The following is a 14200-nucleotide window of genomic DNA, read 5'->3' on the forward strand; positions in this document are numbered from 1 at the left end:
AGCTTTCAATTTTGGTATAATTCTCGGCTTTAATTGCCAGGTGCCTCGTTGTCCATAATCCTTGATTTATTAAACCGGAATTCCATTGACTCGATGTACTTTAAGGAGTTCGCACTATGCACTCAGATCCCGAGTAACAATGGCTCTCAACCCCGGATTCTTCTCTTTTGGAAACCCCACCTGGTAATCCCTATATGTCGCGATATCTTCAAGGGTCGTCTCGTATACATCCATGTCAAATCTCCGCACCAAAGTGGCAACAATTAGATAAAGCTCTGCCAAAGCGAGGCTACATGGCGTGTGTCAGTCAACATTAGAGACCCAATAGAAGTCAGTCTTCAGGGAGCCTCTTACTTGATACCAAGGCACTGCCTAGGTCCTTTGGAAAAAGCGACAATCATACTTTCCAGGCGGTCTCCATTCTCTTGCGCCCGGATCCAACGCTCGGGGTCGAAAGCATGGGGATCAGGGAACAATTCCGGGTTCAAATGTACAAAAAGGCCGCACTGGCTAATCATGACCTATAAATACGGTCAGGAGCCAAGTCACCAAGCCCGATTCAGAAAGTAAATGCCTACCTTTGGGGGAATCAGCCACTGTTTATATTGAAGTCCACTGCCTGTCGGGACACACCGGGCAAGTCGACCGATGCCGCCAGAAAATCGAAGTCCCTCATTTATGACTCCCCTCTAGACAGAACGTATCAATTTACGCCCTTTGAATTTGATACAGAAATCTTACCATATAAGGTAGTTTTTCCAGCTCCGTCACCGAAGAACTTGGGAATTGTTCAAGCTCATTGCGAAGGTGAAGCAGCTTGGTCTTATCGTGAAGCAGATGAAAAAATATGACCCTTAGCACTCCTGCAGTGGTCTCGGTCCCTGCATTTAGCATAGAGAAAGCCTCATCACGTATCCGAGCAGGGGCTCTTTCAGCTGGGGGTAGGCTGGGATCACAAAGAGCTCCAAAAATTGTGTCTCTTCCTTTACCACTGTCTTTCAGTGCGACCTTTGCCTGTTCAAAACACAGCCCCTGTACATGTAGAATGCTTGATACGGCTGGAGAAAGCCTTTGCAGAAGCTTCTTGGGTACTATCTTTGCGACGGACAACGGGATGGGGAAAAAAATCATCAAATGGGAAAGGGTCAGAATACCCAACATCGAATCCCTGATTTCATTTCCAAAATCCTCTTGATCCAAGTAGTCGAGACAAAAGCCATATGAATATTCGGCGATCACATCGGACGCGATGGCTGCAAAGGCACTATCAAGGTTGAAGACTGTACCTGCCTGAGAGGCGATTTTAATCCTTTGGGCAAGCTTGTCGACTTTGCTTTGGATCATGGACTCTAGCCCCAATATAGACATCTTCGAGAAAAAGGTGTGAAGGATAGCACGGCGTGAAGCATGAAGCTTGTGGTCAACGGTCATGAGCATAGAACCTGGTATATCACCAAGCCTAGTGAATCTAGGGTCCTTGTCACGCAATTTTGACCCATAAATTTCGTTGTAAAAATGCGGGTCCATGATGTGAACCTCGTGGGGATCAACTCGTACAATAGGCCCTGAAGAAATAAGAATCTGGCTGAATTTGCCTCATGGGCTAAGACTGTTCGTACCATATTTTTCGTGCATCTTTTCTATCTCCCATATATACCGGCCACCCTTTACTACGTTGAAGTAGAAACCGTAGAGGCTGGTGATGGCGGCTAGCTTGGGCCCTGGGAACTTGCTGATGGGGTGGAAGTATAAGCGGTATATAGCCACGAGACAAACGTAACCAAGGGCGATAGCAGAGAGTAACAGCAGCATTTTGATATCGATCTCAGTTCTGCTATTGGTATTATTTCCAGTGTTTGAGAATTAAGGACAAGGTCTCTGTAATAAGACCGGCTTTCAAATTTCGGCTAATGGAGGTGGGGGTATCCATAGCTTAAATTGACCAGGGACGGAGCAAACTGGCAAAAAGCAAAAACACAAAGTGGCTTTTGAATTCTCCTCTCCAGACTTCACCTATAGGCCTAAGCAAAAGAGCCAATCACAGTGTGTGATAAGTTACAATGGCTGCAGGTAGATGAGCGCCCCCGCAGTAAGCAGGATGCCTATCAGCTAGAGTCATTGGGTAAAGGATCCAAACAGATGTGGTGCATAGACCGTTCCTTGGCACCCATGATCTCCTCTTTTACTTCCATATCTAGCGTTCTTCTGCATCTCGCTTCGTATATATTGCCCTTCAATTAGTTAGCACCACACCAATTTTACACAAATACAAATGCAGATTGCAGCGCAAGTTACACGATATTGCACACGTCTGCCTCTATGCGCGTATGTGCAGGCATTGCTAGTATCCCGCCCAATATGATACGGCCAAATCAAAAGTGGGAATTCGTCAATTGTGCCACAACTCGCACTACCTGGTTTCCAAATTTCTCTTGGTTGAGATACAGTCAACCCCCGCCTATGGGTACGGTGGGTTATAGAACACTCACCTTTATACACTCCCATTTTTGCTGTGTCATCCGCTTATTTAGCTCTATCTACCAATCAGAATGCCTGAATACTCTATAACTCCCCCTGCCAAAGTGCATCAGACCGGCCCACCCAAGCACCACCACCAAAGCTCTACATAATGAAGTACCTAATCGATAATGTTCGTAATGATAATATTGTATAATTTGATCAATTTTTAGACTTTACTATAAGCGGGAGTTGACTGTATATTCCATTCATTTCATTTTTATTAGCAGGGAGTACTGATGCCACCACTGCTTTGAATAATTTAATTATCATGCCAACTGACCCAATCAGGCAGAGTCTGACTTTTCTAACAGAAGCTTCGAGTCTGGTGTGCATCTTTGGCAATTTATTCTTGCTCATCACATCTCAACATCGAACGGAGAAAGAGAGTGAAACAAGAAGTCAAAGACGGTTGAAGCTGTCTCGATCGACGGTAGCTGATTGTCAACAAATGCCTGATCGCATAGTGGAGCAGTGGTGTATCCTGCATCTGATGTCTGAAGGACCGGCAATCTCTTCGCATCAGATGTCAAAGGGTCGCCTGCAGTGTTGAAATCTTCCGTAGTAAGGACTTCATGACTGCTGGTAATAACAGAGGCAGCGATACTAGCGAGCAAATCCGCAAGGGCACTAAAGCCTTTGCCTATCGGCAGCTTTTCAGTGAGCCTCAGGTCGGCGTAGGTTATTAACCGTATGCACAAACAAGACAAGAGCGGCAACGAGGACGTGAAAGCAGATTGACCTGTGATGCCTAAGTATCTCTATACCGAAAGAAAGTTATATTCACTGACCAGCATGTCACATAGTGGGTTGGAAGTGAGCCGTTCCCGTATTTCAGTAGATCTATTGTAGCTCTCGATACCGAAAGACAAAGTTGGGCGCTCAGCTCCACCCGCTGCACTCGACAAAGGACATGTACAGAGCCAGGAGGAGCAAGATTACAGAACCAAACAAGATTCTGATTGGCCTTGTCACGCTCTGGATGAGCAGAGTAGATGGGCTCAAAGGGGTTCTCGCCGTATAAACACTTTGAAGATCAGTCCGCTGTAGCTCTTTCTGGAGTTTCTCCGTCTTCCGCTGAATGAGCACCTTTGGATTGGTCTCTTGGCCAATTATCCAATTAACAACAGTCACCAGACCACAAGCTACAAGGAGGACCCAGTAAACCCATCTCCAACCCGCGCGCTGGGCAATAAACCCTCCAATAATAGGCCCAATCACGGGACCGAAGAGAGGACCGGTTGTGAAGAGCGGCGCTCATTTGCCTGTCCTCTTTGTTGGAGTGGAAAGAGATCAGCGATAATTCCGCCACCAACAGCCAAACACGCAGAGCCACCAAGTCCAGCCAGGAACCGGAAAACAATCAGACTAGCCATATTTGGTGACAGAGCAAATCCTATCTGCCAGATTGACAGTAGAGAATTCGATACGTTCAGAACGATTTGGCGTCCGTAAGTTTCGCTTAGTGGGGACATGATGAGAGGACCAACCTATTATCTCATGAGCTGACGTCTCGCAAGCGGGAATGGACCAAGGGAGGCCGAAGAAGTTTCATTTACTGCAAACCCAAGGACAAAGATACTGGGACGATGTAGTTGACATTTCTTCGGTGTTCGAAGCGTCGCTTGGCTCCGGAATCAAGAAACACCGTGAAGAACAAGTCTGAGAGAATTTATATTCTAAACTCGATCTCTCTCTGTCGTACCTTCCGAAATGTCACGTATGAAGAGAGATTTGTCTCAGCTCATACTGACTTCAGGAAAACAGATTTTACTCATCGGGGGCGAGCATCACAGGATGTTTATCGGACCCTTGTAAGGGTATCGGTCGGAGGGTGTGGATTACCCGGTAATTTCACACTTTAACAGTGCAACTGGCGAAGAAATATTACCGGGCCCAGTCCGATGAATACGGAAGTGGGTCCGGATAAGCATTGTTAGGGAGCTCCTCTTAATGAGAACAAAGCCGCACTGCACTATTAATTGAAGATCCCACATGTCGGCGGCGATCTTTGTTCGAACTGGTCAATTTACTTTGCGTCTTTCTACAGTAGATTTGCTAGTGTAACTAGCGTACCACGTCATGTACTTCTAATCACCTTAGCATGGCACGTCCTTATACCTCCTTCGCACCTCTCCAGGGCACAAGCTATGCATGACACTCGCCGGACGTTAAATACTACTATAAGAGCCTCTCAACTAAATCGGACTCTTGACTTCTCTTAGCATTGATTAATTAATGAGCTGCGCGCCTTGAAAACGGGTAAATTGATAAAGAACTGAATACGTATCCACTGATTACCCGGAGATAACAGGAAAACACCTAATGTCCGAGCAACATTTCTGACTGAACAAACGCTTTACTGGTGTATGAATTGGCAAAGGTTTTACCCACTATAGATACGGAGATAACAAATAAACCTTAAACCCGAAAAATCCTGGTGTAGTAGGACTACTAAACGTTCCTGCAATGAGTATATAATCATTAACGGAGTCTCTACCCTACATCAGACTCCCAATAAAACACATCCACAGCTTTAGAAGCCTACAAACAAAATGGAAACTGCTTTCCCAGCCCCTCTCCCAGCCGCTCTTCCCTCTCTCACTACCCGCGAGGCTATCACTGATACACTTCACCGCGCCGTTCTCGCATTCGACACAGACGACAAAGCCCTCCTCGAATCCTCCTTCTTACCTGATGCAGTCTTCGACCTTGATGGCCAACTTATGAATGGTCTAGATGAGATCTGCGCCAAATCCTTTGATATCGTCTCAAAATTAGACACCACCCACTTTATCAGCAATGTTCGTATCAATTACGTCGAAGGGGCATCTACCGCCTCAATGACCGCCTCTGCGCTCTCTCAGCATTACCGCCCAAATACCGGGAAGACACCTGGTGCGACAAACTTTATGGGTGGCTCTCTATATTACCTTGACGTTGTTCGAGGTACAGATGGATTGTGGAAGGCTAAGACTTGGAGGATGAAAGTAATTTGGACTACTGGAGATTTCGGAGTTATGACGGGAAATTAGTCAGCTTGAACCTTTTGAGGTCGGAAGGTGTATGGACTATGTTTCAGTGAAGTATCTAGTGACCAACCATAGCCTGCTGTGCAGGAGCATACCTGTTACCATGAGGTTTAGCCGAATCAATGATCCTCCGCATCTCTACCTTATCTTCCTCAGTCAACTCAACATCCCTCGAAGCCCAGTTCTCCTCTAAACGACCAGCCTTCGTGGTGCCGGCAATAGGAATGAGTCCTTGGGAAGCAACCCAAGCAAGAGCGACCTGACTAATCCTGCAGCCTTTACGAGTCGCAATCTTCTTTATTTCCTCCACAATAGCCTTATTCTTGTAGAAGTTCTCGCCCTGAAATTTCGGGACCTTGCGACGGAAATCATCGGGGGCGAAGTCGTCGGGGGTGTTGTAATTGAAGTCGTCGACCAGCCAGCCATGGCCCAGGGGGCTATAGGCAACGTAGGCGATGCCAAGCTCTTTGGCTGTGTCGATTAGACCGTCTGTTTCGTGGAGTGTCTCAAAGGCTGAGTACTCGGCTTGGACAGCGTCGATCTTGGCAACTATTGAAAGTGTTAGTGGGTTCACAGATTGGGAATTGCGGAGACGGACTTGAGTTTGCTTTGCGGAGGGTGGCAGCGGAGCATTCTGAGAGACCGATGTACTTTGTCTTGCCAGCCTTGCGAATCTCGTCGAGGGCAGGGATTGACTCTGTAAGAGGTGTGTCTGCGATAGTTAGCATCGTACATGTATATTCTTGGAATGTTTGAGACGTACTCGGGTCGATTCGGTGGAGATAGTAAAGATCAGGCGCAAATCCGAGACGCTCAGTGGTACCGTCAATGTACTCTTTGATGTGCGACGCAGAGTTGGTAACGGAACCATCTCCTCCCATAACGTTGAATCCACACTTTGAAGCAACTGTTCATGGCAGTGATTAGACAGTGAGACATGTGGCGGAGTGAGAGCATGACTACTTACTGAAAACCTTGTCGCGGACGTTGTGCTTTCTGATGAAGTCTCCCAAGAGCTTCTCGTTGACACCGGCTTGGTATACCACCTATATATTGAATCAGACTTTATTCCGTTTATTTCCCTGTCATCGTCATATTCACTTACAGCAGTATCCCAGAATGTGCATCCGAGCTCAATTGCCTTCAGCAGTACCGGCTCGGCTTCCTCGAGGCTAAGACTGGTACCCAAGCCAAAGCTCAGGCCCATTGCGCCGAAGCCCGGAATTGGGACCTGGAGGTCGCCGAAGGGGAGTGTCTTGACCATATTTGCTGTTGAAAGGTTGGTTTGGATATATTCGAGGTAATAAAGAAAACGGATGGCAGAAGAATAATGGAGAGGCAGTCATTCTCAATTTATAGTAGCACTTTGGTGAAGTCCATGAGTGGTTCCTGGAGTTAGGGTGCTGACTACTATGGGTCCATACGTCACCGTCGGCATGCTTAAATCCGTTGGTGCTAATGCAGGGTCATCATGGCTCTTATTGGACAAAATGCCAGCTCCATGAATCATTACTTCATCAGGAACATGCAATGATAGATAGAGATTGAATTTTTTGGACAATGTCTTTCTGTTCAAAGCCATTTCGTTGCTAAGTTATCTTCTAGGACCCGGCATTCAAGTGCCGGGGTTAATGACGCCCCACTTGGGGTTCGGCATTAAGCATCAGCGCAAGTCAGCATTTTGCATTAGCTTGTTGGTAGGGCTCCACTGCTTCAAGATAGAATGCAGCTGAAATTGCCTGTCAGCAAGATGCATCATTCAAGTTCAGTGAGATAGAAGTGTTCTACTTCGCCCCGCCAAATTTCGAGCTCACCAGTGCTTCCATCTCCTCATTCTCCACTTCACTCGGAATTAAAAGTATTTCTCTCCAGTTCACACTATGGGAGACCTCCCCCAAACAACTCCTCATTAATATTTCGCCACTCATCAAACGCAGCGAAGATTCGAGCTGCAATAAAACCCAAAGTCTCCCTTTTCCTTCTTATCTTTTCTTCTTTTCTTTTCCCCCCATCGGACCAGAGTGGCGTTAGTCATCTCGCATCCTTTAAGTCGTACAAAAATGCTTTTAGTCTCTAATCGAAATTTGCCTATCAGTCTTGCAAGGCTGTTGGCCAGAGCTCTGGTGGTACGTGGGAAGATTCCAAGGGAGCAAGCAGAACATGTTTACCCCAGCTCAGCTCGGCAACTACTTTATGTTCTTTGAGCAACACGTGGATGGCGTGGAACGAATCGCATGTCAAGCGTCATTTATAGTCACGTTGGTCAATTTCTTTTTCTTGGGCAAGCCCTTGAAAAGGCCTTGTAGCGATAAACGTTCGTAAGAAATCATCTGCAGAGGTGAGATTTTTTTTGATAGATCGACCTATCAAACTATGTATGCGAAGCTCTGCCAGGAGGTTCCATGTATGATGATGACGCAGTACAGAGAATGTTACTGAGGACCTTCGACTCTGCCGAAGTACCAGTTAAGCTCATGCCATCTATTTGAAGTGACACAGGCCGCTTGGTCGCTTCCCATGCGAAGTCATTGACATGGATGATCAAGTGACCCTGCACAGAGAAAGGACTGCAAGCATAGCTGAAGGACGATATCTGCTAGTGGACCATACATTGAGCCGAGTTTTTTGCAGGGAACATTGGGATTCAAAATAAGCGCGAAATCATCTGGAACGTCGGAGGTTTTTTTTTTATCAGACTGAACACTTTATATCATAATCGCTATATTCCATGAAGTTGAATAGTCCGAGATTCTCGGGAGAATTTTCTTCGGTCCCATGAGGTAAGATAAGCGGAACGGGTATTGACATCTGACCGTGGGTGTATCGCACCACGGTGACTTCGTTGCATACCCAGACTCTCCTCGGGCAATGCATCAACGTTGGGCAGTGAGATCCGTATGATAACATCAACACTGATACATCTTATTATTCTTATTTTTTTTTACGCATCCAGATACCTTGACTCACTTTTCAAGGTTTCCTATTATCGCCAATTTGTCGAAACAGTTAGAACCAAGAAATTTCAAGATGAAATGCACGAGTTTACTTTGGACCCAGGGATCAATAAATCCCTAAGGCTATATTGTATTTTCTTCTGTATTTTCCCTATCATTATAATTTTAGGGTTTGGTAATCTACCACATCGTTGTGTGAAATGACGGGATCGTAGAAGTGGAATATTCACCGAGCGCAAAGCGAGAGAGTAGCGGGTTCGACCCAACACCTCTGCTATATATGATCAGATAATCGCGACGGGATTGGATGTAAAAATACCCTTCACAGTGACACCTCACATATTCGACGGTGGTCTCAAGGTTCCTTATCGGCTTGACTTGGGTCAAATGTACGTGCTTCTCGGGTTCAACACCTTGCCGTGCCAAGGGGCTTCGGCATATTTCTCATTCCGCAACCACACGGCCCCGTAGCGAAGCTCAATCGGACCAATAGCAGTCGTTGCCTTCAGACTCCCACAGTAGGTGCTGCACGTTTTGACTAGCGATGATTATGATAGGGCACGTGTGCGCCGAGTCACTAAGCAATCGCTAAGCCCAGGCCATGAAGTGGAGACCAATCCCGATTGTCCTGCGATCGGCAACAACATTCCAACGCGAGTGGTCTCCGCTTCGATCAGGGTTTATGGCACGCGGGGCTGCGGGCCAGTGGGTAATTAAAATGGCGTTAGATGTCCGTGATGGCTCTGAACAGAAATTGCCGCCCCCTCTTTCGCTCCTCCCCGATTTTTGTTTTCTTGTTTAAAATTTCGGATTTTGTGTCTTCTCTTTCACGCGATTCAGTTGGCATGACTGCGTGACTTCACCTCGGGAGCTATGGATCAACTCAAGGACAACACGCTGTCGACTGTGGAGGAGGACCTGCAGGGTTCATCCCAGCTCGAACAGCTGGACAAGACGGAAAATGTGGCTCCGGATCACTTCGATGAGAAATATCGCACGACCCGAATGGAGATTTGGGCTTATTACTCGTGCGTTATTTGTTGCAGTCCAGGGACTAAGAGAAACTAAACGCTCCGGTTACCCAGCTATTACATCGGCAACAATGGACTTTCTCTGTTCAGTAAGCTCGAGTTTCGACTTCCAAATTTGAGTACAAGCTGACGATTGATATTTTAGACTTTGCGCCCACGGCTTTTCAAAACTTGATGTACCAAGCAGCCCCACCGAATGGCATGCTCAACTTTGCCGGCCGATCACGGACAATCAACAGTATCGTGCTGCTGTGTAACGGAATCTCTTTCGCGATTCAAATCGTCGTCTTCCTGGCCATTGGTAGTTTCGCCGATTTCGGTTACTGGCGACCCAACATCTTGATTGCTTTATCGATTATCGCATGGGCGATTGGCTTTGGCTGGCTGGGCGCTCACACGTGGGACAAATGGCATGTTGGCGTTGGTCTTTACATTGTCGGCTTGATTGCGTATCAAACAACATTGACCTTCTGGACTGCTGCGTTCCCAGGGCTGGCCCGTAACACGGTCGAAATGAAGGAGAAGGCCGACGAATATGCCTCTGGGAAGATTACCCGCGAGCAATACAACTTCGCCGATACCATGATGCGCAGTCGTCTGTCTAACATTGCGTTCTATGTTCAATCTGTAGCGGAGATCTTTATCCTAGCCATCATTGTCGGGATTATGTTCGGACTGGACGTCAACGCTAGCGACGCCAACAATAACTGGGGCCTGAGTGTGCTGATTGCTTTTGTTTCGGGTGTCTGGCTCCTGGTATCCTTACCATGGTTCTTCCTCGAAAAGCGCCGCCCAGGTCAAGATCCTGGAAAGCGATCTGTCTTTGTTGCGGGTTTGTGGCAGCTTTGGCATGCGATGAAGCAGATCTGGCACCTGAAGCAAAGTTTGCTGTATCTGATTGGTGAGAAACTGCAATTCCTTCATATGCTCTATGGCCGATCGCTAACCCCAAATGTAGGGTATTTCTTGTTAGGGGACTCTCTGAATACCACAGTCACGGTGATCTCTACCCTGCAAAATGAGATCGTCGCTTACAATACTCTCCAACTTACATACCTTTTGATCGTGGGAATTGCAGCACAGGTAAGCCTTATACCAGAGTAGCATCTCTAAAAATTGTCTAACATAGCCGCGATGACTAGGCTGTCGGTATTTACGCGTTCTGGTTTATTCAACAGCGTTATGAGCTAGGAACTAAAACCATGTTCAACGCCATCGCATTCTGTATCATCCTCCTCGATGGCTGGGGAATGATCGGAATCTGGACCGAAAGCTTCGGTTTCCACAACGTTTGGGAAGTCTGGGTATGCAATGCAACCAAATTCTAGACCAGTGAAAAGAGAAGACTACTGACAATTCACGCAGGTATACCAAGCGTTCTACGGTCTCTTCGTGTGCCCCTGGTACAGCTACTCCCAAATCATGATCTCAGAAGTCACACCCCGTGGCCACGAATTTCTGTTTTTCAGCTTGTTCAGCATCATCGGCAAGACCTCGTCATTCATCGGTCCCATTGTCTCAAGTGCTATTATCGATGCGAGCCCGACTGGAAACACCTCAACTCCGTTTTACTTTCTGTTTGCATTGAGTGTGTTCAGTTTTGCTCTCTTGGTCTTCTGTGTCGATCTGAAGAAGAGCCAAGTGGAACAGGAGAATTTTTTGTTAGAGAAGTTACAGCGCTTGAAGGATAATGAGTCTGAAGCCTCGGGGGATAGTGTTTAGCAATGTATACGATAGTTAAGATACCTGTGTATGGTTTAAAAGGTTTAATGGCGAACACGAACATATTGGATTCTTCACCTGATTTATACCATTTCATTTTCATTTACAGACTCTTTTTTAGTTTTCCTCCTTAGGTTCCTTACAGTTATTCGTAAGTTTTGAAGGCATACCCAATGGAGACTGTAAGTATTTCCCCAAGTGCGGGTCCGGTCTGGTCACCGACAACCAACTTTTGGGAAGGCATATACTACCTAGTATTAAGGCTCACTTCAAAAAGATCTAATTTTAATTCATGACCATAGGGAAGCATTTTGAGAAGATAATTTAGCTTCGGAGCGGTTTGAAAGTTTATGTGTAAATGGGGAGGACCCGCCGAGGCATTTACTGGGCTTTTAAACCCCTCGATATTGTTAAAACAAGGGCTTCTTAGATTGTATCTAGACCTTGGAAGATACAAAATTGATGGGGTAGGTCCGAAAGCTGATCTGGGGAAATGTGTATATTATATCCGAAATTCAAGCTCCAGTGGCGCTGGGAGCACCGATCTCCAGAGGTCGGCGCCGAGATGTACATAGCTCGGCCCCGAGAAATGAATTCGACACCTATATAACGTTTGTCTGATCTGAGTTCATCACAATGGTTGTTTCAACTGCTTCGGTGACCACGTATAAATTTATCTAACTGATATGCCTTCTATTACCTCTGAGCCAGTGATTGTGGTTGGAGCCAGCTTAGTCGGGCTCTCCGCAGCCCTATGCCTGGCCTCACATCATGTCTCAACCATTGTCCTGGAGAAGCACGCCGGTATCTCCAAGCATCCCCGTGCAATCGGTTTCACCCCTCGAACAATGGAGATATACCATACCGTCGGAATCGAAAACAACGATCCAGCACCAGATGATTTTGTCCTCGAACGAGCCCATGTCGAGAGTGTGACTGGCAAATGGCACGACAACTCATGTTGGTCGGACACGGAAAAAAACGCAAAAAGAAAAAAGGAACCTTTCAAAAGCTCTCAGCCAAAGAAGGAATACTCGGCTGCTCGTGGATACGCCAATCCCCAAGACAAACTCGAGCCAATTCTCGAAGCACGAGCTCTCGAGCTTGGCGCCGATATTCGCCGTCAGCATGAAGTCTTGAACGTGGAACAAGACACCAATGGAGTCATCGTCACAGTCAAAAATGCACAAGGAAATGTACAAAAGCTCCGAGGATCATATCTCATAGCCGCAGATGGCAATCGCAGTACCGTCAGAGAACTCCTCCAAATCCCACGCCAAGGTCGCGGCTTCATGCAAACGATCCAAAGCGTCCTTTTCCACGCAGATCTCCAAAAATGGACAAAAGGCATTGTCCAGTTTGATATCGAACAGCCGCACCTCAAAGCCTTCCTCGCATCCTACAGCGATGGTCGCTGGGCCCTAATGTTCAAAGACGACATCAAGCGTGACGACGAAACTCTCCATGCAGCAATATATCAAGCCATCGGAACGGAATTCCCCGTCGAAATCATCACAACGGCTCAATGGGAGCTCACAGCTCTTGTAGCTGATACGTTCCAATCTGGTCGTGTCTTCCTAGCCGGTGACGCCGCACACACACTCCCGCCCAACCGCGGCGGGTATGGTGCGAACACCGGAATCCACGATGTGCATAATCTCGCCTGGAAACTTGCCGCTGTCCTCTCGGGGCAATCTGCGCCGGAATTGCTTGATACCTATAGTGCTGAGCGGAGGCCTGTTGCGTTGTTGCGTCATGATCAGATCTTTGTTCGTGCTGATTATAAGGTTCACCTTGATACAGCTGTATCAGCGGGAGAGAAGATTGATGATGATGCGATGGAATTTGGACAAATCTATCTGTCAAAGGGTATAGTCGGTGCCAATGGGAGTTTACCGAGGGCTATGAAGCCTGATGAGTGGATGGGACAACCGGGGACCCATTTGCCTCATTGCTGGGTTGAAAGGGGTGGGGCGAGGGTTCCGATTCTTGATATTGTTGGTTCGGAGTGGACTTTGGTTACTGCTTCGAAGGGCTGGGTTGAGGCTGTCTCTGAGGTCAATGAGGGGTCTTCTGTAAAGATTCGATCTGTTTGTGTCGGGCTTGATGTTTCGAGTTCTGGGGATGTTGATATTCAGACGTTGCTTGGCATCTGTGGGAGTGGGGCAGTACTTGTTCGCCCTGATGGATATATAGCTTGGAGATCAGTAGAGTTGCAGGTTGATGCTGGGGAGATACTTAGATCTGCATTGTCCCGGGTTGCGTTTCAAATTGCTGGTGTTACAGCATAGGGATAGCGGCCAAGACCTGGAACTTAAAGTTCTATATGTTTGCTTTCGGTATATCCTAGAGACCAGCTCTCGAGTCATGCTCCTGGGCCTAAACCGTTTAGCCACGTGGTGCTAATTGTGGCCCAACAAAGTCGGAAGAAACATTCCCAAAGGCCTGATTTTGAAGTTCAAGTCACGCAATTTAACTTTTACGTCAATTAGAGCATGGAGGCGTTCCGGTGGCCAAATGAGGGTTTCCTGCCTCTCCAGTATCACTACTCTATCTATATAGCATGTGATTCGCTTACCTTGCATAGATTCTGATTTTTCGCCCAAGGCCATTCTCGGAAATAACTATGGACTATACAAGTTAACGGTTACGTGCAGAGCCATCATCCTTGTTAGTCGGGTGTCTTGTACACCGGGAGGTTTAATACCCGCTCCACCTTGGTACGACATGTTTCTTTAGCCAGGTGCCCCGTCCTGTGGCTGTCCGTAGCGGTACTCGACAATGGCAATTGGACGTAAGGCTTTTTTGGTAAATCTACGTGGTTTTAGTAGATGATAAAGTACTCTAGGTGTGTGACAAGGTACCGTGAGTTAGGTTCTCCACGTTTCACCTACGAAACTTCCTGGTCTTCCATAATAGATTCTGTCGTACAGTAATTTGGGAC

The 14200-nt window shown here is 47.0% G+C and overlaps 6 protein-coding genes across 6 annotated transcripts; 3 read left to right on the forward strand and 3 right to left on the reverse strand.

Moving 5' to 3' along the window:
- Positions 1-114: 114 nt before the first annotated feature.
- N7484_004976 (cytochrome P450) lies at positions 115-1812 on the reverse strand (the record flags this gene model as incomplete). Its single annotated transcript, XM_057115396.1, has 5 exons — positions 115-289; positions 355-521; positions 579-689; positions 742-1565; positions 1620-1812. The coding sequence occupies 5 exons, from the start codon at positions 1810-1812 to the stop codon at positions 115-117; spliced, it is 1470 nt and encodes a 489-aa protein (XP_056975536.1).
- A 1064-nt stretch (positions 1813-2876) lies between these two features.
- N7484_004977 (uncharacterized protein) lies at positions 2877-3314 on the reverse strand (the record flags this gene model as incomplete). Its single annotated transcript, XM_057115397.1, has 2 exons — positions 2877-3278; positions 3309-3314. 2 exons carry the CDS (start codon positions 3312-3314, stop codon positions 2877-2879), a joined length of 408 nt encoding a protein of 135 aa, XP_056975537.1.
- Positions 3315-5072: 1758 nt separating this feature from the next.
- On the forward strand, positions 5073-5552 carry N7484_004978 (nuclear transport factor 2 family protein; the record flags this gene model as incomplete). Its single annotated transcript, XM_057115398.1, has 1 exon — positions 5073-5552. The coding sequence occupies one exon, from the start codon at positions 5073-5075 to the stop codon at positions 5550-5552; it is 480 nt and encodes a 159-aa protein (XP_056975538.1).
- A 55-nt stretch (positions 5553-5607) lies between these two features.
- Positions 5608-6813, reverse strand: N7484_004979 (uncharacterized protein; the record flags this gene model as incomplete). Its single annotated transcript, XM_057115399.1, has 5 exons — positions 5608-6098; positions 6148-6261; positions 6313-6456; positions 6517-6595; positions 6655-6813. The coding sequence occupies 5 exons, from the start codon at positions 6811-6813 to the stop codon at positions 5608-5610; spliced, it is 987 nt and encodes a 328-aa protein (XP_056975539.1).
- A 2563-nt stretch (positions 6814-9376) lies between these two features.
- Positions 9377-11256, forward strand: N7484_004980 (putative autophagy protein (Atg22); the record flags this gene model as incomplete). Its single annotated transcript, XM_057115400.1, has 6 exons — positions 9377-9531; positions 9589-9623; positions 9680-10435; positions 10493-10617; positions 10677-10838; positions 10900-11256. The coding sequence occupies 6 exons, from the start codon at positions 9377-9379 to the stop codon at positions 11254-11256; spliced, it is 1590 nt and encodes a 529-aa protein (XP_056975540.1).
- Positions 11257-11942: 686 nt separating this feature from the next.
- N7484_004981 (uncharacterized protein) lies at positions 11943-13547 on the forward strand (the record flags this gene model as incomplete). Its single annotated transcript, XM_057115401.1, has 1 exon — positions 11943-13547. The coding sequence occupies one exon, from the start codon at positions 11943-11945 to the stop codon at positions 13545-13547; it is 1605 nt and encodes a 534-aa protein (XP_056975541.1).
- Positions 13548-14200: the final 653 nt, after the last annotated feature.

Source organism: Penicillium longicatenatum (assembly GCF_028827895.1).
Source record: "Penicillium longicatenatum strain IBT 33135 chromosome Unknown contig_2_segment0_segment0, whole genome shotgun sequence".
Lineage (NCBI taxonomy): Eukaryota > Fungi > Ascomycota > Eurotiomycetes > Eurotiales > Aspergillaceae > Penicillium > Penicillium longicatenatum.